Source organism: Tinamus guttatus, unplaced genomic scaffold (assembly GCF_059628265.1).
Source record: "Tinamus guttatus ecotype Peru unplaced genomic scaffold, ASM5962826v1 Tinamus_guttatus_pri_ptg000241l, whole genome shotgun sequence".
Lineage (NCBI taxonomy): Eukaryota > Metazoa > Chordata > Aves > Tinamiformes > Tinamidae > Tinamus > Tinamus guttatus.
The window spans coordinates 815,376-838,278 of NW_028288775.1; the positions used below are offsets into that span (position 1 = coordinate 815,376).

General features: G+C 40.9%; 1 protein-coding gene across 1 annotated transcript in view; it reads right to left on the minus strand.

Moving 5' to 3' along the window:
- Window positions 1–6,012: 6,012 nt before the first annotated feature.
- DISP1 (dispatched RND transporter family member 1) overlaps window positions 6,013–22,903 on the minus strand; it is a 29,257-nt gene continuing 12,366 nt past the window's right edge. The window contains exons 2-7 of the mRNA XM_088525990.1: window positions 21,305–21,334; window positions 18,405–18,528; window positions 16,896–17,023; window positions 16,382–16,479; window positions 14,234–14,331; window positions 6,013–9,618 (exon numbers count right to left, since the gene is read on the minus strand). Coding sequence (XP_088382116.1) covers window positions 6,013–9,618; window positions 14,234–14,331; window positions 16,382–16,479; window positions 16,896–17,023; window positions 18,405–18,528; window positions 21,305–21,334 — 4,084 coding nt within the window. The remainder of the gene's footprint in view (window positions 9,619–14,233; window positions 14,332–16,381; window positions 16,480–16,895; window positions 17,024–18,404; window positions 18,529–21,304; window positions 21,335–22,903) is intronic.

The following is a 22,903-nucleotide window of genomic DNA, read 5'->3' on the forward strand; positions in this document are numbered from 1 at the left end:
CATTTACAACTTTGCTACTGTGACAGCCTTGAGTTTAAGCTTGTTTAAGCTTAAGCTTGTAAGCTTAAGAAGAATATATACCAGGTAGAAGGCCTAGTGCTCAATCACATCATATCACTTGGAAAAAATTAGGGCAATATTTTAATACATACAACATATTTATATTTTTGTAATATATTTAAACAGAGACTCTTTCTGAAGCAAGAAGTGCAAACTCTAACTGTGTGCAGCAGGATGGCAGCAGCACAACTCTCCGCCTCAGACACTACAAAGTCCCCCCTTCACGTACGGTGAATTTTCCAGCACGGCGTTTGCACATCTTCAGCTGCCTGTTTCTGTTCATTTCGCAGAGCCTGGATGCTGAGGACATCCATGTGCTTTTGCACATGAACATCATTTTGAATACGGATTTAGGGCCAGACACTCAAGTGCGCTCAGGAACTGCAGTGACAGCCAGGACCCAGCAGTTGTGATTCCTCCCTAATGCCAACATAGCTCCAGGGTCTCCAATTAACTTTTTCGATTTATATCATGGAGACGAGAGCTGAGTTACGGCCCCAGCTTGCAACATACAGAGGTTTCTATACAAAACACAGAACTTGGTCTGTGAAGGAAGGCAGGAAGAGGCAGTCAGTGAGGTTATTGCCCCCCTGGGCTGTGGCCACCTGCTTCCCACACGCTGCAGGTCCCTGGCAGCCGCGCAGGGAGCTCCAAACGCTGCCGTTCATCCAGTATGATCTTGGTAGCGATCTTAGTACCTCATCCATCTAAAGATTTAAATTATAATGTTCTCCATTACTGAAAACTGTTTGAAACATATTGCTGTATGCAGAAGATGTGGCTTAGGTCGGATTTTTGAGGTATGACATTTCTAAGTTCAACTTTTGTCTTTAATCACACTATGTTCTGAGGATCGGGCCCTGAAATGCAGCCAGTACAATTACAATTAAGAGTTAATTAAGAATAATCTGCTCCTTTCGTCAATCATGAAGAAAAGTGCTAGAACTGCTACTAAGAAAAATTTACAGACAATTTCTAGTCAGGCCTTTACAATGGTTTAAGAAAGTTTGTTTAGGCCCCAAAGCACAAACATCCTGCTCTCAAAGACTCAAGGCTGGAAGAGTTCAATTTCCAACACTCCAGTCGTTGTGGCCAGCCCGCAGCAAAAGGACAAATGTTATTCCTGCTGCTTTAGAGAAGACAAATCAGCACCAGCTCTAATTAACTTCAGTGGTTTGGGAAGGAGACTCAGCACGCACCCCTAGCTAGCACAATCTAACTAAAAGCAACACCCAGCTGCTTCTCTCAAATATCCATTCCAGGCAAAATGATATTTATGTTTAAAAAAAACAGACATATTGCCTTTAATGCATTTCAGTAATCAACTAAAAATTAGGCATCTCCCAGAATTACTTGAGTCTATGCAACCTTCTGAAGTGATAAGCTTAGGAAGAATAGCCACATCACAAGCTACCAAACAGAAGGATATGGCAAAGCCAGGGCTCTCAGTGCATAAAGCCCCTCGGCACACATTAGTTGCGGCACAGGAGCACCTTAAAACCTGCGGTCAACACTGTGGCCTCTCCAAGCAAGCGCTTGATTATTTTACAGGCTCTCCAAACTGCAGAGATCTTCTACCAAAACCGTGAGCAAGCGGACGGGAGACACAAGTGTCGGGGTGACGGGTGCCGAGTCGCTCGGACGCACAGCAAACAACCAATGCGCAGGAAAAAAGGGAGGGGAGTTTTATAATAGCGACGCTGAATTCAAATTCAGGAGTCTGTGGAGATGTACGACAAGCTCAAAAGCTCTCATCTTTCCCACACTGCTTCTTTCTCACTTACATAGACTGATTTTTTTTGGTTAAGGCAAACAACACTGTGGGATTAGGCAGTACTTAGTACTATGGCGTCCCAGCTTACCTTCATAAATCAAATGCTAGGTGTATAGGCACTTTAGATATTATTGGCAGAAGTAAAATTTAATATAGTTTGCCATCATGTGGAAAAAATTTAAGGTCCAGTTCCATGAAGTCAGTGTGATTTTGGCCTGAATCAGCCATCTGCTACCTATATTAAAGAGTATAACATTCTCAATATAAATAAAATACATTCAATTTTTATCGGGCTTGACATTTCTTACAGTACTGAAATTTTGTCATTTGTCAACCTGTATTTTTAGACCTCTTGGACTGCAGCCTGGGCTCCATCTGGCAAAATTAGGGGTGTTCCTAATCCAGAGCATTTCAATGAATACTCCTATGCTAGTTAATAAAGAGCAAATTATAGCTGATTGCAGCTGATTGTAAAAGGATAGGTTTTATTCTGAAAATACAAGGTATTTATTTCATGGGTATATATGATATAATGGGCAGTATTCCTTCATGTTTCTGTACTAGCTGCCTACCAATGTATCAGTGCATTACATGAGGTAACAGCATGATATTTAGAGCAGTTACATACTGGCCATGGTATAACATTTTAAAAGTCTTATTGCAACTCAGCATATCTTTTCTTGTTAAGTTGATTGCTGTATTAGCCGCATTATAAATATGAATGTAATCTGAAAACCACAGAGCCTAAGGACAACAGTCAGCTAACTTTATCTAACATCATAAATGCACAAATTTCAGGGTTCAGGTGAATTTGAAATAGGCTCAGATGAAAGTCCCAGTCCCAATGAGACTGTGGTTCACAGAGGTGACTGTTGCAGTAATTGCACTAGCAACTTAAGAGACACGAGCAGATCACTGTCTTCCTACATGAAGTCTTTTCTCTTGTATAACCAAGGCAATGTTACTTTCAAGACTCATTACATGCACAAGTTACAACGAAGTTTGCCCTGTGACCATAGTGTCTTTCTAAGGCTTTTCTTCAGTCTTCACATCGCAGGCTGTATGTGTCACTCCCGGCAGAGCAGGCACCAAACACCCTGCCCAGGCACTGAACTTCGCAGTGTGGTTTATCCGCGGGAGCAGCGTTAGGGCTGCTGGGCCATGACCCGGCCACTCCGAGGAGTGAGGGACAGCCCGGGACAGCAGCAGGGCCCTCGCTGCCCACGCGGGCAGGCACAGGAGAAGCTCCAGGCCCAGGCAGCATCCTGCGCACGTCCTGGTCCACCAAGAGACGACAGCGCAGGGAAGGGCCTCTGAACCGGCAAAGCAGTTAATGGGAACAAGAATCAAAGCTTGAGGCCTTCTCCAGGGACCTGGCAATCGCTGGCCACTCTTGAGAGATGTCTCAGGAGGACATAATGGTCTTTGCTAAGATTTCCTGGAGTGGAAAAGGATCCCACCTCTCCCTACTTCCTCCTAGCAGCCTGTAAAAACTCAATTATTAATATTTAGTTCAATTCTCATTCATTTTCTGGGGATAGGATGAGGCACAGTCTCATTAGCCTCCAGCCACCGCTGGCTCTAAGTCTTACCCCCCTCCACTCCCCAGGAGTCCTGCATTGGCTTGGATTTTACAGTCCGAGCAGGCATCTGCACAGCTGACGCACACACACACCTGTTTGGTGCCATGAAACAAGTAATAAACTGATTCTCTTTCCATCATTGCCACTTGTCCAGCTAGGGGAACTGGCAGAAGTAAAGAGGTGAACAGGGAGGTAACGGCAAAACCACAAATGGCAAGTGCAACAGTAATGCTGTTCACTGGCCAAGCACATTAGCTCATTTTAATCCTTTCTAAGTGTACATTACATCACAACTCCTTATCTGCCCAGCCTTCCTTAAAAACTTATAAATCATACCGAAAATACAACATTAATCTTTATCACTTACCTCACCACTATTTAATAAGCAGTGGGAGGGAGTTTCCGCAGGCAGAAGGCAGTTGTGGAAAGCTGACTTTGAACCAACTCCAGTTTTGAGGTCATCGGCGCGCGAGCCGCCTTGCTGCCTCAGCGCGGGCCGTCGCAAGGCCCCGTGTGCCGGGGCGCAACCGCGGGTACCGCCGCGGGGCCTGGTGAGACCCGAGCGCCCGCTCGGCTTGGCAAGGGGGGCGGCTAAACCTGTCATAACGTGGTCGTTAGGCCTGGTTTATTGTCTGAACATGCATTTCCTAGCGTGTTAGGAACACACTCACAGAAATGACACTGGGACATGCACAGTGGTTAGGAAGAAACCTGGTCAGTACCGTGTCACAGAGTCACAGAAATCACAGACTGGTTGAGGTTGGAAGGGACCTCTAGAGATCATCTAGTCCAACCCCCCTGCTCCAGCAGGGACACCTAGAGCACGTGGCACAGGGTGGCATCCAGGCAGGTTTGGAAGATCTCCAGAGAAGGAGACTCCACAACCTCTCTGGGCAGCCTGTTCCAGGGCTCTGTCACCCATATGGCACAGCCCAGTGCGTTTCTTACTGCTCTTATTTTCTTTAGGTTGCTGGCACCACAAGTCTTAGTTCCTTGCAAATCCTGGTCTCTATGGTGCACATCTTTGGATTAGCTTTATTATAGTAGGAATGTGGCTCTAAATTGAGTTTTGAGTTTCAAAAGAGTTTTACTGAAGATGAGTCTTAGTAAAAATGTGTTTTATTTTATATTTAAGAGAAAACACTACTCCTCTTAAACCATGTAAAGATCACGTCCATTTTTTCTGTAACATTCATCGTCTTGTTCTGTTCCAGTCACTGGGGTACATGAGCATGAACATGTGCCTTATGTTTGTCTTATAAAACTGATCTGCTCTGTCCCTTTGATATGAAAATTGGAACAGAGAAAGCTAAGCTTTTCCTATGGTGAATCATAACATGTCAAGAACACAAGAGCAAACCATTCTATGATGTGTATCTCATGTTATCTAAGGAAAGTAAAGCAACATAACTGACATAGCCAAACTATTACTGGAAAAGAGATTCAGCATTACATTATATATCAATTACCATCAGTTATATATCCACTTCTCAAATCCACCTCCTCTGAATGATGACAATAGCAAGTATATCCATGACCAAACATCTCATTTGAGCAAACCATCTAGTCACATAAATACAACGTTTAAAATCCAGTTTCTTGTTTATGTGATTTAGGTCAATACTTGTAACTGCGTTTTTGGAACTTCTCTGGGTAAGCAAAAACTCAGAGCACGACATTTTAATTTATCCATTTGAGCTTTCTGAAAGGCCCATGCTATAGGCAATAAGTCTATGTGCAATGCTTTTCTTTGCAATAGCCTTACTTGCAATTTTCACACTTACGGAAAAGTGCAATAGGAAAAATGTAGTATTGGAAGGCACTTCATTCCTGGCTTTATAACTCCTGATTTTATATACATACATATGTATATCACATATATGCATTATACTCTTCTTGTCATCACAAAGCAGTAATTAACTTTCACTTACCATTGTTTCTTCTTGCAGTCTCTTGTATTTAAGGGTAAGTCTACACAGTAACTGCCAGGAAGGGCAGTTTAAGAGGTTTTACAGTACTATATACACAGATATAAAACACTGGCAGCGCAAGTGCTGTTGATCTCCAAAGAGCTATTCTTCAGATTTTGTGGGGATTAACAGTTAAATACATTCTCAAAACACACTGCGCTGCAGCACGGGTCTTCCAGACAACCCTGATTTAACGTGCCTGTAGCCTTGCGGCCGCTTCCAGGTCTGCTCTGTGTCCAAAGCAGAAGCAGAGGACCAGGGTAAATGATGGGGTCATTGCACTGCACCCTGAACGTCACCAGCCTCACAAGCCCTAGCTCCAGAAAAGGGAGGGTTTCTTTGAATCACTTCTTGATATGGTTTATACAGAGAATTCAAACTCAAGTGCCCTGGAGCAAAAAGTAAAGCATAATCTATCTTCTGAGTTACAGCAAAAACCATTCTGGACAGTATCAGGTTTCACTGCACGTAATGGCTTTATGAAATGTCTAGATGTTAATTGTTCTATAAAACACATTTTTCCTTCCAAAATGCAAATTATAAGTAATTTAATCAGGACTTTACTCTTTAGTGTTTTAAATGTACTTTTAAATGAAAGACACAAGATTGCCAAATTAAAGATTTATTATAGTGTTTTTATTAACAAACTTTCATTGGAAAGCTCTGGGCGCATTAACAGAGGAGGCACATTGGCTTCGATGTTTGGCATATGACAGTCAACAGAATTGCACTTCGCTGCTACAGCCTTGCTACAGCAGCGTGAACTTTCATGGCAACCCTCACAGCGAGCGTCTCTCCCTGCCCGGCTCAGCAGGCGTTTTGGATCGGGCCGCTCAGCCTTCAAACCAAGCTCGTCCTGCAGGGAAGGCTCAGCAGTTTTGCTCTCAGCTTTCTTCTTCTGCTTTGATGTGGAGGCTTTCTTGCTTTCAACCCCGTTTACTTCTGTACCACCCTTTCCATCCCCCTGGTCTTTCTTCTGGCTGCTTGCTATGCTGTTCTCACATTCAGAGCAATGCACTATTAGAGGCCCCACATTGTGGCAGAGAAACTGCGAGGAGCTCATCACCTCTGGAAGAGTTCTTACGTTTTCCTCCGGGTTTTGACAACCACAAGAATCTGTCCTGTTTATTCGCTGATGTGCCTGAAACTGTTGCACCGACTGGAGGAAAAAATTTTTAGGCAGGGAGTTCTGTGCCGTGGTTCTTTTGAGCCTTCCTTGAAGGCAGCCGCAGGGGAGGCTGTGCGGGCCCGGGGGCAGGCAGCCCTCTGGGGCCTGCGGCAAGGCGCCAAGAGGAGCCGCGGCGCCAGGGAGCCGCACGGCGCCGGGGACGGGGCAGCACTGGGGGCAGAAGGCCTCGCTGAACTGCTGACACGAGTGCGGGCTCCACGCCACGGCCAGCTGCTTGTAGGCGTCGGGGCAGCCACACTGCCGGCTCTGAGAGAAAAGCGGGCACAGGGCATGTTGGTCGAGAGACGGCTGCGACACAGCTGAACTAGCAACTTTTTGCAGGCTCTTACTCATTTCGCTGCCATAGGCCGACTGCAATGACCCGCGTGTGCTTGGGGCCCTGCTGCTGAGGAGCTCGGAGCAGACACGAGTTTCCTCACAGACCCCTTTCTCAGTGGGGTGGCAGCTATGGCCTGGCGTCGCCAGAGGCTCCAGCTCATAGTGCTCGTGCTCCCCGCGCGGCGCCTGGCTCCTGGCGTCGGGGTGATACTTGCTGGGCCGCGCGGCGCCGCGCGCCGGGCCCTGTGCGAGGGCGGCGCGGCGCAGCTTGCCGGGCAGCGGGATCTGCCCGCACGTGCCCTGCGGCCCGAGGCAGCGGCACATGCACTGGAAGAAGAAGGTGGCAAAGGCCCAGCTGATGCACATGATCAGCATCATGAAGGTGCCGAGCTGCGTGTAGGCCAGCACCGTGGACGGCATCATCATGGCGCCCGCTACGAACGTGGTGAGCGCGGCCATGGCGATAGCAGAGCCCATGCGGCTCAGCGAGAAGATGACTTTGCCCTCTCGGTCGGGGTCAGGGGCTAAGCGATACGCCACGCCGTAGTGAACGGCAAAGTCTACGGATAAGCCGACAGCCACGGAAATAGTGACGGACTCTAACACATTGAGCTCCCATCCAAGAAGAACCAGAGAGCCTACTGTGACAAAAATAGTTCCAGCTATTGAAACAATTGCATAAAGGCTTATAATTATATTCCAGGTTGTAAGAAGCATCACACTAAATGCAACAGCAACTGAAAGCCCCATGGCAATCAGAGTACCATCAGACAGGCTGTCCTGAAGATCGTAAAATTCTAAATTACTCACAAACCAGCCGTTGCTGAGGCCCTCGGGAGCAGAGCTGAGCTCATGTGAAATCCAGGAGTCAACCTCTGTGTAGAACTGATGCATTTTCTCATAAGCAAGCGTGAAGAGGTAGGTGCTTTGAAACTCCAACACCACTGCCCGGATAGTGTCATTTAGGTCAAAGCGAGGCCCGGGAGTTTTGCTATCTAAATGGTACCCTGTGCTTCTTTCTAACTCCATAATGGCTCTCTTGATACATAATTCAAAAACTTCTTGCTTGTATGGAAAGCTCCAGTGGCTGCAGCAAGGGTAAAGAGATGGCTCATCGCAGTCCTGATTTTCCATCCATTGCTTAAATGTCTCAATAAAGCAGCTTGTGAAGTCTTGTTCGTCAGTCTGATAAAAAAATGTTTGATTTCTCAGCTTCTGACAAAAACGTAAAATCCAAACCTGCGAAGCTGGGCTGGCAATATTAAAACTGTTATCCAGCTGTAACTTTCCTTTACTCTTAGGGTTTAAAGGGTCCCCGTTATCTTCAGGAATGACACCCCAGATTACTGTAATTGGCATGTGGAGTTCCTCTCCATGGTGAACACGTTCAAACATAAAAAGCTTTTTGTATTCTGCATCATAGCGTTCAAATGGGTGAGAAGACCTAAATACCTGAAACTCAGAGAGCTCCAACGATGGCAGTTTCATCTTTGGATTCACACACACAATATATGCTCCACCTATCGTTAAGGCAAGGAACCAGAAAAGCCAAATGTATCGAAATTTGATAACAATGCATGGCAAAACCTTTTCAAAAAATATCCTGGATGCTTCTGAGACTGCAAAAATAACCTTGTGGAACATTTGGCACAACACTGTCCAGCAGCTTTTGTTGCTGAAGACCCTCTGGTGAGGTTTTTTAAAGCAACTGAAAATATTGAGAAGATATCGTTCATGTAATACAACTACGGCAGGCAGCCACGTAACCATCAAAACATAATTCACCAATATGGCAGTGCCAGCATAAACACCAAAACATCTGATTGCTGTGATATTGCTGACGTAGTTAGCGTAGAAGGCAGCAGCGGTGGTAAAACTGGTGACAAACATGGAAAGAGCAGCATGCTGCAACGTGATGCTTACTGTCTCAGAAGTTCCTGCATGAGGTTTATCAAATTTCGTGTAGTTCCAAACATCACATAAGACAAAAGCATCATCTGCTCCAATTCCAACAAGAATAATTAAAGCAGTGAGATTCATAAATGGAAAAAACTCAAAATTAAATACTACCCGATACAGAAAATAAGAAACGATCAAGGAGCTAATTATTGCAAACATAGTCATTAGCGTGATAAACATTGACTTCGTGTACACACACATAACTAACAAAACAATTACAATGGCTATGGCAGGATACACAGTATCCATCAACAGGTAATCTTGAAACAAACTGTGTTTTATTCCAAACTCAATCCCTGTGATGGTTGTCACACCATCAGAAGAGTTCCAGTTCTCAAAGTTATCCAGGTAAATGTTCATCATGCTCTCTCCTTTCTCGGTCGGAGAGAAGAGCATGCTATATTTTAAAGCTGGTAGGACATAGTCAGCTGTCTTTGGGCTTAGGAAATCCTTGTCCACTAGATAGTGGAGGATCTGGTAAACAGCGTTGTACTTGGTACATTTGCGAGGCACGTTCGTACACTTGAGCTGGTCCTTCCTTTTGGCATTCATGTCCCAGCAGTCGGCGCCCAGCGTCCCGTTGTAGTAGTATTTGGCACAGGTGCGAAGCAGCTTTAGGGTGTGAGACACGTCTCGTTCTACAATTTTTTGACATGATGACCTGTTGTTTAAAATGGCAATATAATTGCCCAGTGTCCAGCTGGGACAGCACGAAGCAGCAGTGGCTCTCTGGCAGAGATCACCAAATTGGGAATGGGATCGGATCTGTATAAAGACAGGCAGGGCAAAAATCCATTTTAAACTGAGTCTGAATCATAGTTTGAAATTAGAAACATTCACACACACATTTTAAATGGGATAAAAACAGAGCTTACAATCATTCGTATTAAAATTTTAAATTCCTATTTCCATGCACAGTGTTTGCCTCCCATTACTTGCACCAGGCTAAATCAGGAGTAGCTCCACTGAGCTGTCACTGCAGCACAGAATCTGCAGAGGTGATAAAAAAATTGCACTAATCTGTTGTCTCAAGATGCACTGAGGTTTGTTCCAGACTATGATTGTTTCTCCCCTCTATTATCTCATATTATAGTCCTGAAAATGCATAGCCAGCCATACATTAAAAATCCTTCATTCTGCTTGAAATCACACACAGAGGTTTCTAGGAGAGGCAGGGATTTACCACGCAAAAAGACGTGACGCGACGGCTTCATGGCAGTGACTTCCATCCCCTGGGCTCGTCTCCAAGCCTCTCTGTGAACCTGCTTTGCTCCCATGGGGACATTTCCCCCACATGAGTCTCCCTAAGGCCCCCCAGCCTGAGCCCTGCTGCACAGACAGCTCTGGCCCTTGGGAAGCTGGGTCCATCCTGGGGGTGTCCGGAGGGTCACCCCAGCAGTGAAGGAGCAGGAGAAAATCCTGTGGCGCAACCACCTTAACCAGTATTTTGGTTAAGAAATCCCTTCAGCTAAACGAGTGGGAATCCTTATGTGGATACTCTTCCTTAAGACTGGTCTAGATTTAGTTGAAGCCAGGAAGAATACAGACTTAGCTAAATCACTGTAAGGCACTTTTAAGCAAAATTGAGTGTGTCTATAAAATATAATTGAATTTTTTCGCTAACAAGGTTAGAGCAGGGAAATTTCACTAGTACATAAACCCCACGAACTTGATACGACACAGGAAATTCAAGTCTTAAATATTTCATGTGTATGATGCTAAACAAAACTTCTAGTTTGTAATGTATGACATTGGAATTAATCTCTCAAATATTTGGGCATATGTAAAATTCCAGTCTATTGAGTTATACGCAATGAGAGCATATTAATACAAAGGTACATTAATAAAGCTATGTGCTTAAGGGTTTTGAGAATTTGGGTCCTAAAATTGTTGTCCATACAATTGTTCCAGACGAGCCAGATTTAATACTTTGGCTTTTTTAGCAACATTGCACAGGTTTATTACTAGCAGCCATTTATAATGCAAACAAAAAAAAAAAAAAAGAAAAATGTACTTGGGGATTCTCCTGACAGTCATAAAAGTTTTAATATGGACTTAATTTTATAAATCAGATTGTGAATGAGAACAAACTGGTATACAAAAAAAACCCAGGATAATTCACATTTGATTGTTTCCAGATAAAAACACTCCCACATGCAAACTCAGGAAAGACTGAGCAACCTCCTAAATAAAAGGAAGCACTGCAATAGCATATCTGTATTTTTCATGGCACGCCTCCAGGTTTATCCTAGGAGGATATAATAGGCAAACCCTTGGGTCAGACAGGCAAATCATGAGGAAAGGTTTGTATGTTCTTCTCTGCATATTCAAGTTCAAGATGGGCCAATGACTTTATACACTATTCTTCAGTACTTGCTGCAGGCTGTGCACACTCACTGGTAAAGTAACTGTTGCCAAAAGCAAAGCAACACGAGCAGGCAGCTGGAACTTAGAAGCTAAAATACAAAATGTAGCTGGGAATAACACTAAAATACTCTGTAAAATGAGAATATTCTGCCACTACCAGAATTTTCATTTATTTCAGGACAACTAAAGAAAAGAAGCTGTACATCCTGTGCACATGCTGCTTCTGTAGCCAGATCTCCTTGCCAAATGGATCTGTGCGTGACAGGGAAGCACAAACACACATTTTGGGGTCAGCAGACTGGGGAAATCATTTACAGTCTTTGAAGTTTATAAAATAGCTGTTTGTGGTTTATAGAGAAAACACCCTGCGATTAACATGTGAAAGGCAGGACTCTTCTTATCCAATTAAAAAGGAGAACACCTCCTATAGCTATGTGTATATAGTGTTTCCATGAAGATTACAGGTTTACCATGTGCTGAGCAGCTGCAGGATGAAGCCCCGAAGTGTCAGTAAAACATATAGTTAAAGCAGTTACAAGCAGATGGGAAAGCAATTAACACACAGGGGATTTACTGATAGCTCATATTTAAGCAAATAACAGTTGGAGCAGAAATCCTATTCATCATTAGAAAAATATATAACCCCTAAGGCTCACACTTCCAGAAAATGTAGTGCCTGATTTTCCCGTCTTTGAATATGGGAAGTTCTGCCACTTATTTAAACAGAAAGAAAACTGTCCCCCTAAACAACCAGGTCTTCAACAACAAAGAAATAACTACAGTCAGAGGAGGGTCTGTAGGACTAGGAAGGTCACTGAAGTCATGAATTTCTTGTGATGGCTACGGAGCGAGTGAGCGTCCTTGGCAGAGCCGGGCTGCTCACAGGAGAGTGCAGCATGCAGGAACAGGGCACGGCTCAGCACCTCGTGTTTCCTCAAGAGTTCATACTTAGAAACGCCGTATGTAAGTAGTAACAAGCACTTTTTAAACTTTAATGAAAAAGGCTTCAGCTGCTGCTATCCTGCTCTGTTAGGGTGCTGTCTAGCTATTATATTCTTGAGTAAAGCCTAAGACAGCAAAAGGATCAGTGGAAACATTATCTGCAATACATTTCTAAATAAATATCTGCACAACTCTGGCAGCAGCTGTATTAGCCAGTGCTTCGGTTTCCCAAGTGTTCTTATTTCAAATGAAGAGGTATTTTTGTGGAGTTGAGATAGATGGTGCCTGCTCTTTAAAGCAGTTTCTTGTCACATTCTTTGGTCTTCTGTAAAGTGGTAGTTGAAATAATGTTTTAATATACAAGTGTACATATAAGGCAAAAAAGAAGACGAATTCCCCAGGGCTAATACAATCATTATGAATACAATTCTTCAGATGTAATAACTGATTTTGTTAGATAAAAATATTTTTTCCATTTTATTTATGCTGAAATGCTTTACAATAATCTACAATACGTAAGACTCACCTGCATCAGCTGTTCATGTGATTAAATTGCTACAGATATAATGAGCATCCCCTGTTTAATTCCCCTAATTTTTCCCTATATATCTTCTGCCTGAATCAGTCATGTGATTGCTCATTTCAGTCAAAGGCAGCTGCATCAGACAAATACTAAACACTGCAGTTTGCTCACCTCAATCTCTTTGATTGAAAGAGATAAAGGGTAAATCCACGAGCTCTCCTGCTAGTGCAGGACTCTGGAGGGTAAATGAGGAACCATGCACGAGCATGTGAGGACAAAAACCACTTAGGGCAAAAGAGCCCAACCAGGACAAATTCAGCGCCAACAGACACAGAGGGAGAATCATCACGCAGCGCTTTGCCACAGCTCGACGTTTTAAGCAAACACATGTCAGCTATTAGGAAAAAGAGTTTGGGGATTTGCTAGATTGAGGCAATTGCCCCAAAGGCATCGGTAAACAAATATTCCTTGTGAGATAATTATGGCGCATTTATTATGTTAATTGTTTATGCTAATTTGGGCTTTGAAGGAAGAAAAACAAGTTTATCAGGAAATCAATGGATCATTCTTAATACACAAAATCATACAGTGTAATTAATTTCCGTATGAGGTCATCAGGACACAAAAAATAGTTGCATAATAATTCAAAGAACAAAACATGAATTTTTAGCAAATCCCAAACAAATTTCTAGAAATGTGCCACCTGAATGCTTAATTTATTTTAGACTGTGTCAGTAAACCTCTATTAGTTGAAACCAGACATCATTTCAATAGTGTGCGTATAACTGCCTTCTAATCCAAGCAAGAGAAGCTATAAAAGCCCCTGAGACTGGCTATTACACTGGTCATTTTTAGCTCTGCAAGGTACCGAGTGTAAGGAGAACCATATTTACACCGTCCAAGGAAAATTACAACTGAGCCAGGTGGACAAGGCCAAAATGACTTATTTCATTTTCTCAGTTTAAAATAAACTGAGAAATAATTTAATATCCCTCTCAGAGTATCAAAAGCCAGATCTAGTTAATTGTGCTCTTTGTTTAGATACAGTATCTATGTTCCTTCGCCATCCAGATGCTACCTATTGTCTTTAGACTTCATAAATCTAAAGACCCATTGCCTGCCAGAAAACACTGCATATGCTATGAAGATGCAGCCAGTTCAACTGAAGGAGGAAAAGCAAGGAAAACTGAAATATTTTCTGGGAAACATGAACAAAAGTCCATGGAATAATATCTTAAGAGGAAACACACAGCACAAGTTAAGCTGCTGCAGTTATTTTGTGCTAAACTTTTGAAGCAACTGTAGCCTGCCCCATTCTGGGTTCTGGATGGCATTAGTAGCAAAATCCAAAAAAATTCCTGCCTATAATCTGACTGCATAAATTGAAAGCTGTTGGTTAACCCTCCACATGCAGGCTGATCATCAGAGAAAGACGTGGACAATGTGAAACGCTCTCATATGCTATCAAACTGTAATGGGCATCAAAACAGACCTGGAATATTTGTTCATACTTGCATATTAAACAAATGAAAGAGCACCTTTACTTACCCTCAAGTTATCTACATTGCACATTGACTTAATTGCATTCAAATTCCACAAATTCTCTCCCTCTGTTGAAGTAAATACCACTCGTGAATAGCGGTCACCTGAAATTACAGAAGAAGGTTTATGGATTACTCAGGGGTCTCTGGCATCCAGGACTGAAGCAAAATCCCACTGATCAGATGACAGAGATGGAACCTCTGTCACATCACAGGCATTCACCTCACTTATAAGCTGATCTTGTTATGTTTAGGATTCAGTCCACACAAAAGTTTCAGTTTTCTTAAAGTGCTTGTAGTAAATATGGCATCTTAAATATTAGATACTACTTAGAAGTTCTACAGACTGCTATCCTAGCAAACTATCTTCTGCAATATGACAAACAAATGAAAATCAAAAGATCTAATCAGCAAACTATGAAATTCTTGGCACAGCATAACGGCAGCACACAGATAATAGTAATCAAAAGCTGATTCAGTGAGACATTTGGGAATATAAATAATAATTATAAAGATGTTTCTACAAGAATGTTTTTGCTTCAGAAGTGAATGACTGCAGTAGAAATTGTCATGATATCCTTGAGGCCATTTTAAAAGAATTCTACACACACAGCTTAGATTACAAATTAAATCACATTTATTAAGAGACAGCCTTTAGGAAGAAAATTATTACTTAGTAGCAGCAGGATCGTCACGCAGAGGAGAAACATATACGCCCACACTCACATATCTATGGTACTGTATAGCACATTATGGTACTTTGGGTTAAGAAACATTAGCAGCTTAATTGCAATGTTTCCAATATGAAAGGCTGAATTTTTCCCTTTGTTGGGAATTGGCAAAATTGTTGGGAAATTGTTGCCTCTGAGAGCTGTGATGACAAGACTCAGGAGTCCTGCTTTAAGATCTTTAATGTGCTTTAGGATCAGGGAAGCTGGTCTGACAACCCTGGAGCAAAAAAATAAGGACACCAGGGATGACAAATACTGGTCAAGAGGTAACTGCCAACGGTAAGTCAACTGTTTTCTTTACATACAGTGCTGGCAAACCTTCCCATAGAAGCACAATTCTGTCATGACAGCTATGATTGAGAGTATGCAGAAACAGCAGCGGAAAGAATAAGAATGAGACTTAAAAACACCCCCAAAACAATGGGCAGGATAAGAGCAGTTGATTCTGCTTCAAGCTGTGGTTAATGCTCAGTAGAATTTCAGGCACATTTACTCATCCTTATGGGAGCCCCAATTATTTTAATTCGCTTCTGCCCATAGAAGCAGCATTGATGACCTTGTGCATGTCCTCTAACTTATATTAGAAATAAGAAAAAAATCTATTTTACACCTCTGTTTTTCCTGGTTATTGCTCTCTCATATTAAGAAATGTAAACAAACAATTACACAATTATGTTTTCATGTTGCAATCAGTGCTCACACACTGAAGCAGCAGGTCACATACTGATGCAGCAGCAAAAAGTCCAAGTCTCAAAGTAAGATCTATCCCTGCTAACGCAGGCTGTCTCACAGAAAGGACTATCACAGTCTTGCAGCACGTCTTGCAAGAAGTTCAGTACAGATTTATCTGCTAACATAACCTCTTTACTTGAAACTAAGTATCTTCACAGGCCTTTGGTTTAAGTTTTAAAAATATTAAAAAAAAAAAAATCCTGAGCAGGATGTGACCTGCGGATGTTTTTTAGAAAAGAGCATTATACAAATATAAAGAGGAAAAGTACTTTGGTTTAGGTTTTTTTATTTTATTTTTTATTTTTTAGAATTACATTGATGTGTTGATGGCACAGATAAAACGCTGTTTTCTTAGGGTAGGTGCAACTTCTGTAGGCATATATATTCAAGACACCGCTTTTACAATGATCAGTATTAACAACAACTCATAAAAAGTTTAAAGGAAATGGAAGCACTTAAAGAAAGCAATTTAAGGAAGTAGAGTTGTTTCCTTAGACATACCAGTTGAATGCAACATTTTAGTTTGATTTCCTCAAAGGCTTCTGCAGACGTAAAGAAGGTACTTATCATGAATATATCTAGCAAGAAATATTTTAGCTAATATTAAGGCATATAATATAAAGAAGGGTTCAGAAATCATTCTATTTGCAACAGTTTTTAGGCTTCTTTGTATAATAATACTCTCCACTTACTTGGAATATCGCAGAAAAAGGTATCTTTGTGGAAGTTCCAGTCTGCTTGCCTCTTCTCTCTTTCGTAGTGATCATCTGACCATCTGTCATCCTGATGACTAAAACAGAATAAATACTTTTACCTTATCTTAGCAAAGGGATCGTTAAAATGAGTACCCAAATTATCATGCCTCTTTGTAACTCTGGCATTAAAAAAATGTTTTTTTTTTTTTTTTGTCAATGTGACTCTAGTATTCAGGAACTGCAATATTTGTTACACTTCTTGTTTTTAGAGACTTCAAAGGAAACTATATTGAGCCTAGTATTGGAAAATACCGGTAACTCAAAGAGAAAACAAAAGTGACAAGTCACTTTAACCAGCTCCATATGAAAGACCTTAAAGAACTTGGAGGGTAAGATTCAGTGTTCACTGAAATCAGTGGCAACGTATACATTAACTTCAAAGGGTACTGCAGCAAGTTCATTTAAGCAATAAAAACAATAAATAAAATGAATTTTGAACTCCAACTCTTACCTTTTAGCCTGCTCATCTGCATACTTGAAAGGATAATTTGCCAGTGTTGCTTTGTACCCTGTGTTTTTCACCATGTTATTCCATGTGACCAATCTCTGTCCTATTGCTGTCCCTCTTGGTTCAAAACCCTAAGGGAGAATATTACGAAACTCCATTAATACATTTCATTCTTTAACTTTAATAGGAAAGTGGAAATGCAATCAAGATGATCGTTTTCAATATGAAGCATAGTTATTCCAGGCATCTATGTTCAAGATAAAGTGCTTTAAAGACAGGGCAGTTTGACAAAGTAATGACCAACTGCATGGACTGACAAGGGATAAGAATTCTTGCGTGTACCACTTACATCCCTCAGAAATTATGATTACTTAATGTATGACAACGTTTAACACATTAGTTCTTAGTTTTCAGAGCAAGGATACTCTACGCTGTTCTCTTCTGTATCTTCATTATCACTCTTCACTGATTAAATATGATTTAAAAATCCTAAATAAATCTAATCAATCCTAATAAAGTATATGTTTCTAGTTATCCAAGAATAAAACCTATACAATAACAATTTTTAAAGAGACTTTTAATCATAATTTGAATAACTGTAGACTGTGTCAAGAAATATCCTTTATTGTATAATGTGCATGTACAGATATACTGTACTGCAATAGACCAATAACTCATGGGAATGTTATATTTATATCTGAGCATAATAACTAAATGCAACTTTTTCCATAAGAGTCCTGAAAGTTACTCATGGGTAATATAGCACAGGAAAAGTAAGAAATGAGCCCAGAATTTAATGGAATCTGATAAAGATTACTTTCAGCCTTTCAATATGGATATGATTTCATCCCCAGACGGCTCTTTAATAGATCCTGGCACTCACTCTTTGAAACTTGATTTGGAACGTATGGTCTGGGCTGTGCTGTTCCTATTATCTATAACTCTTAACTGGGATGAATTTACATTGTTCAATGTATAGAAGTTCTGTTGCAGGACATATGAGCTCTGAATAGCTCTCTGCACCACACCGTTGCTGGAGCTAGTGCATAACTAACTGCCCGAGGTGCAACCGCTTCTTTGCATCGCCCTCGGCTAGCTCACTATGCTCACATATGGCAGAGACATTGCCAGGCTCTTAAATCAAATTTCTTTCATGTATTCATCATATAATACTTACTTGTATAGGCTCACTACTAATGGAATCTTTCTGAAAATTGATTCCCGAAAAGATTCCTAGTAGAGATTTTTTTTTTGCAGATTTTGATAGTAAAGCAATAAATCGGCCAATTCAGTTCTTAGATCCCAAACAGAGCATGTTACACTGCAGATTTCAGACACAGACGTCCACTAAACCAAGGCACGTCAAGAGTCAGAACTTTTGTCTGGGCAGGCCTGACTTTAAAAGGAATTTTTACAACGTGACTGAAACGTACTTGCCTCCCACATTTACCGCTGTCCCTGGAGAAGGAGCACACCAAAGCCACCCGTTTGCCAGTGCCCCTGGGTACCTACCAGCAGCGGGTCGGAGAAGTCGGGCAGCTCTGGCACTAGGATCCCCACGAGGGCGCACACCACGATGAGCACGGTGCACATGCCCAGCACCACCACGGGCCAGTCGGCGAGGAGCGCTGCGTAGCTGCGGCGAGGGGAGAGACGTCAGGCACAGCGGAAACTTCCCCATCTTAAGAGAAGCCCTTCGTCGCAGAATACTGCTATTTTTTTCAGGATTCTGACATAAATTACTGACATAAGTGTTACTATTTTAAGTTACTGAAAGAACTGTTTCTGTTGTACGTGTTCAGGCATGAAGAGTGATGTGCCTATCATTCATATAAAAATGCATTCACACTAAAAATTGCATATGTGAAGTGAAACTGTTGTTTAAGATTAAACATGAATTACTGATATTAACACTTCTCCAATAAATTTATACTTCAAAAGAGAAGGAGAGAAGGAGAGTCGCAACATGATGCACAAACTAACGGAGTTCGTTACTTAGTCTTCTGGAACAATGTATCTCTTGGCTTTTAACTCTCAGCATCTTTTCAAGTTGTCCGAGTGCAAAAAGTTTCACATACAAATCTAATTTTTGTTATTTCCTAAGATATTTTTATTTTAGTTACATTGGGAAGAAAAAAAAAACAGAAAACTCCCAAATCCTAGTTTCTTCACGATTTTTCTTGCAGTGAACACCTGAAATCACAGAGCTTATATTTCAAGGGCAACACTGCCTAATCTTTGTGCTTTTTGTTTGTTTGTTTGTTTTTTTGTATAGACACCAATTGCCAGACTGACTGACTATTGCAGACATTCGCTCTGAAGTCAAAAATAAAACCTAAAATATTTATTTTCCTGCAGGATTTACCCCTTTGACATGCTGATTCCATTCTGAGCTGAAAAGCTCTTCAGTTGGTTAAATTCTTTAGTCACTACCTATAAAATAAACTATGTCTGCTTAAAATGTTAGTAAGCCCATGCAGAAGACAGTAATTACAGATTTACACCTGCAGATTTTTCTGTTTCTTACATCACAAGTTCAAATGAGCAAAAATGACCTGAGCTAGAATATCAAAAATGGATGAACCATACTACACACAAATTTTATTTGTCTGAGTACCATCCGGTGCTAGAGGGCTCTCGTTGCCATCAACTTGTCTACAGATAGATAGCCTAAATCCCAAATGAGTATAAGTAACGAGAAAGATGGTAGTTCTTTTATTTTTATTGCATTGAAAAGGTATAATTTGTGTTTAGTTATTTTTTATTTTCTCTTTGAAAAGTAAGCCACTGCCCAGGCTTAGGTTCACTATAAATGATCATTTGTCTGATAATTTCTGACTCAGAACAGAACAGAAAAGCGCTTCAGTCCACAAGCAATCATGCACTTTCAGAAAGCACAGCCTTACTGTTAAGCAAATACCTCGGTATTTTCCTAAATCATAACATCAATCTCCTGCTTTTTTGATGCTTAATAAAAACTACAGCTGTGCAACTAGCTGGGCACCTGGCTACATTGATGTGTCATCTTCTTTTCCAAACTCGACAACTACTAAATGATGAATTTGCAGTAACTGCAACATTCTTGTCTGAATGAAATCTCTTTTATGCCAATTCATTCCCTGCTTTCAATCTAGTTGTCAGAATGGCAATGCATGCCTTGTAGCTTTGTATCAAGAGAATACATATAGTTTTGATTTATTTCTTTCCTCCTGCTGTTTTCCATACACTTGAAAAAGAACTTACATGTTTTAAGCAGAACTAAAAAACCTTAGGAGATACAATAAGCAATTCAACCTACATTAATCTCATTCATTTGGTACCACTAAAGACAACAAATTCATGTAATTTTCACAGAGATAACCTGGACCCAGATCTTATTGTTATTATTATTATAAGTTTCCATTTTCCCTCCCATTTTCAGCTGCAGAAGAACTAGATACTGTTAAACTTTTTGATTCAGCACCTTTATGTGGGAATACTCCATTTAAACCACTACTCAGTCTCATATAAAGAGGTATGTTCATACTACATAAAGTTTCAGTATAGCAAAGAGGTCACCATGAGCAATGGAAGTGTGATTGAATTTATATTATTGAACAAATTTACATAGCCTGAAAGTTAACATGTCTGTTCTTTACTGAAGGCCACATCCCAAAAGTGGATTATGTTTTTAACATGTTTTTATTTGAGATTCTTTATTTTTACTATTAGCAAGGCAGAACAGTTTTAAATTAGCTACTCTGTTGTTTTCTTTTATTCTGCCATTCTTCAGAGTATGTGTAGTCCAAATCTGCTATTTTTGATTGTCTGCGTTTTCTGCTTTGCTTTTAGGAAAAGAAAAGCTCTTTACAGTGACCTATTCTGAAGTTTTCTGTCAGGCTGCTTTATCGTTATTAATGAAACCAAGCAGTTTCTCAGAACAAACCCTTAATCAAAAAAAATGGTGCAGACAGTGTATGCATATACACAAAGAAACAAATTGGAAAACACCATAGTCAAAAATATCTTCAAGTATTTGCACACAAGGAACGCTGAAATATGCCTTAAATTTTATAATTCTTGCACAGTGTACAGGAAAGGCTATTTTTGAAGAGACGACTTGGGGGGATCGTGCAAGTTTGGTCACCTTCTGTGGTCAGTACTGTCTATGACCCCCTGGGATTCACAGCTGTTGACTGGGGATGCTAAAAAGCACGTGTCTGCCCACTCCTTTTCATGGCCATCTGTGGGCCTGCTGTACATCAAATTTTCTCGGCCTCTTTTGAACAAGAATGTTTTTTGAATGTTTTTGAACAACATTCCACTGAACATTCCCTCTATCTTGTATTGTGCGGAGGTGCAGTTTAGCCTTTGGCTTATTCACCTCCTCCACGATTTTGTAAGCCTCACATGTGACAGTAACAACACCTTACCTTTTTGGTAATTTGAACGGTCTGGCTGGTCTGGAAAGAAGAAAAAAAAAAGTATTACTGAAAATACATGAAAAATACATGCACATACTACTTTGTTTAATTCTTCTCTTTCACAGATTTTCGCAGCAAAAAAGATATTTAAGAATATAAATTATTTGAAAAAAGCATACAATCATATTTAATTGAGCTTCTGCAAACAAGTAATTCAGAGAATAATTATAGCTACAAAGACAGCTGGGTTTTCAAAAGCAGCATTTGAGGCAGCTGATTTTCAGGATTACTATTTGAGAAGCTTTTCAAGTTTTCAATAAGGGACCTAATAAACTAACAAGATATCAATTCAGAACCACAAAAAATATGACAAAGTTTGCATTTGCTGGAAAAAGGCAAACAAAACACCATCTTCCAACATTGCAATTCATGAACCTTTTTAATTGCCGTTGTAGTTCCATCACAGAAAGTGATTTTGGTCATAATTTTGTCTTTCCATAATTAGGAAATAGAATGACCAAAGGTATCCATGTGACCGAAGGTACCCTTTTCTATGTAGCTTTTTGTTATTTATTAAAGTGAATATAAATACTATTACTTTGACAGATAAGAGAAAAGCAAAACCAAAAGCAAATTATTCATACTTGCTGCTGTTCAGTGAGCACTTCATTTTGTTAGTTATTGGATCCTTAAGCTTCATATAGACTTTGCCTTAAAAAGAGATGTGGAAAAAAAGAAGCCCTAATTCCCATCAATAACCTTCATCAATAACCTGTAAGTCCATTTAAGAACCTCTTGTCTGTGAATGTGACATGAAGTCACAGAGTTTAAATCTGAAGAGAGCAGTAACAGGACTGTGTCTGAAGAGAAACACTTAAACAGAGGAGTCTTTCATGCATTAATGCATCACCAAAGGACCCAGAAATAGCTGCTTTGCCTAAATGCCAGAATCAGGTACAGCCCCAATGAAAAACACAAACTATGACTCCATGCTTCCACGGAAAAGGGAATAAAAACCCAAACTGAGTCAGAGAACAGATTTTAGTAATTGCACCATACATCTTTGTGTTTACAAGTTAGAAAGAAACAGACACAACTTTTATTCTTAACACAGTAATGAATTTTTAGTCATCATTTGTCAACATCCGCGTTTCTGCCTCTTGAAAATGAGTCGTCTCTCACCCGGGTCACAGCAGGCCTTGCCACCACGAGCAGTAACACCATACAACTATTTCACACAACCAACAGTCATCCAAAGACATCAGCCTGTATAGGCTGTTGTAACTCAGGTTTATACTTACTTGGAGAAAGGTTTATACGGCTATTCAGGTTTCTTCTGGCAGACAAAAATGCTTTGCTTATACTTGCACTTTTAATCAAATTTAGCATTCACTTTTACAACAAAGTTAGTCTACAAGGTTGAAGAAACAAGTGACTGACTTAACTGAGAATTAATTCCCATGGAAAGAGAATTTTCCTCTGCGCAGGCCTGAGCACAGCTCCCCAACATGACACACCAGGCTGCAGGACTGCCACGGACCTTCCCAGGGCCCCGGAAAGCCGGAGTTTGGCCCACACCGCTACCTAATGCTCAGATTAATGGGATGC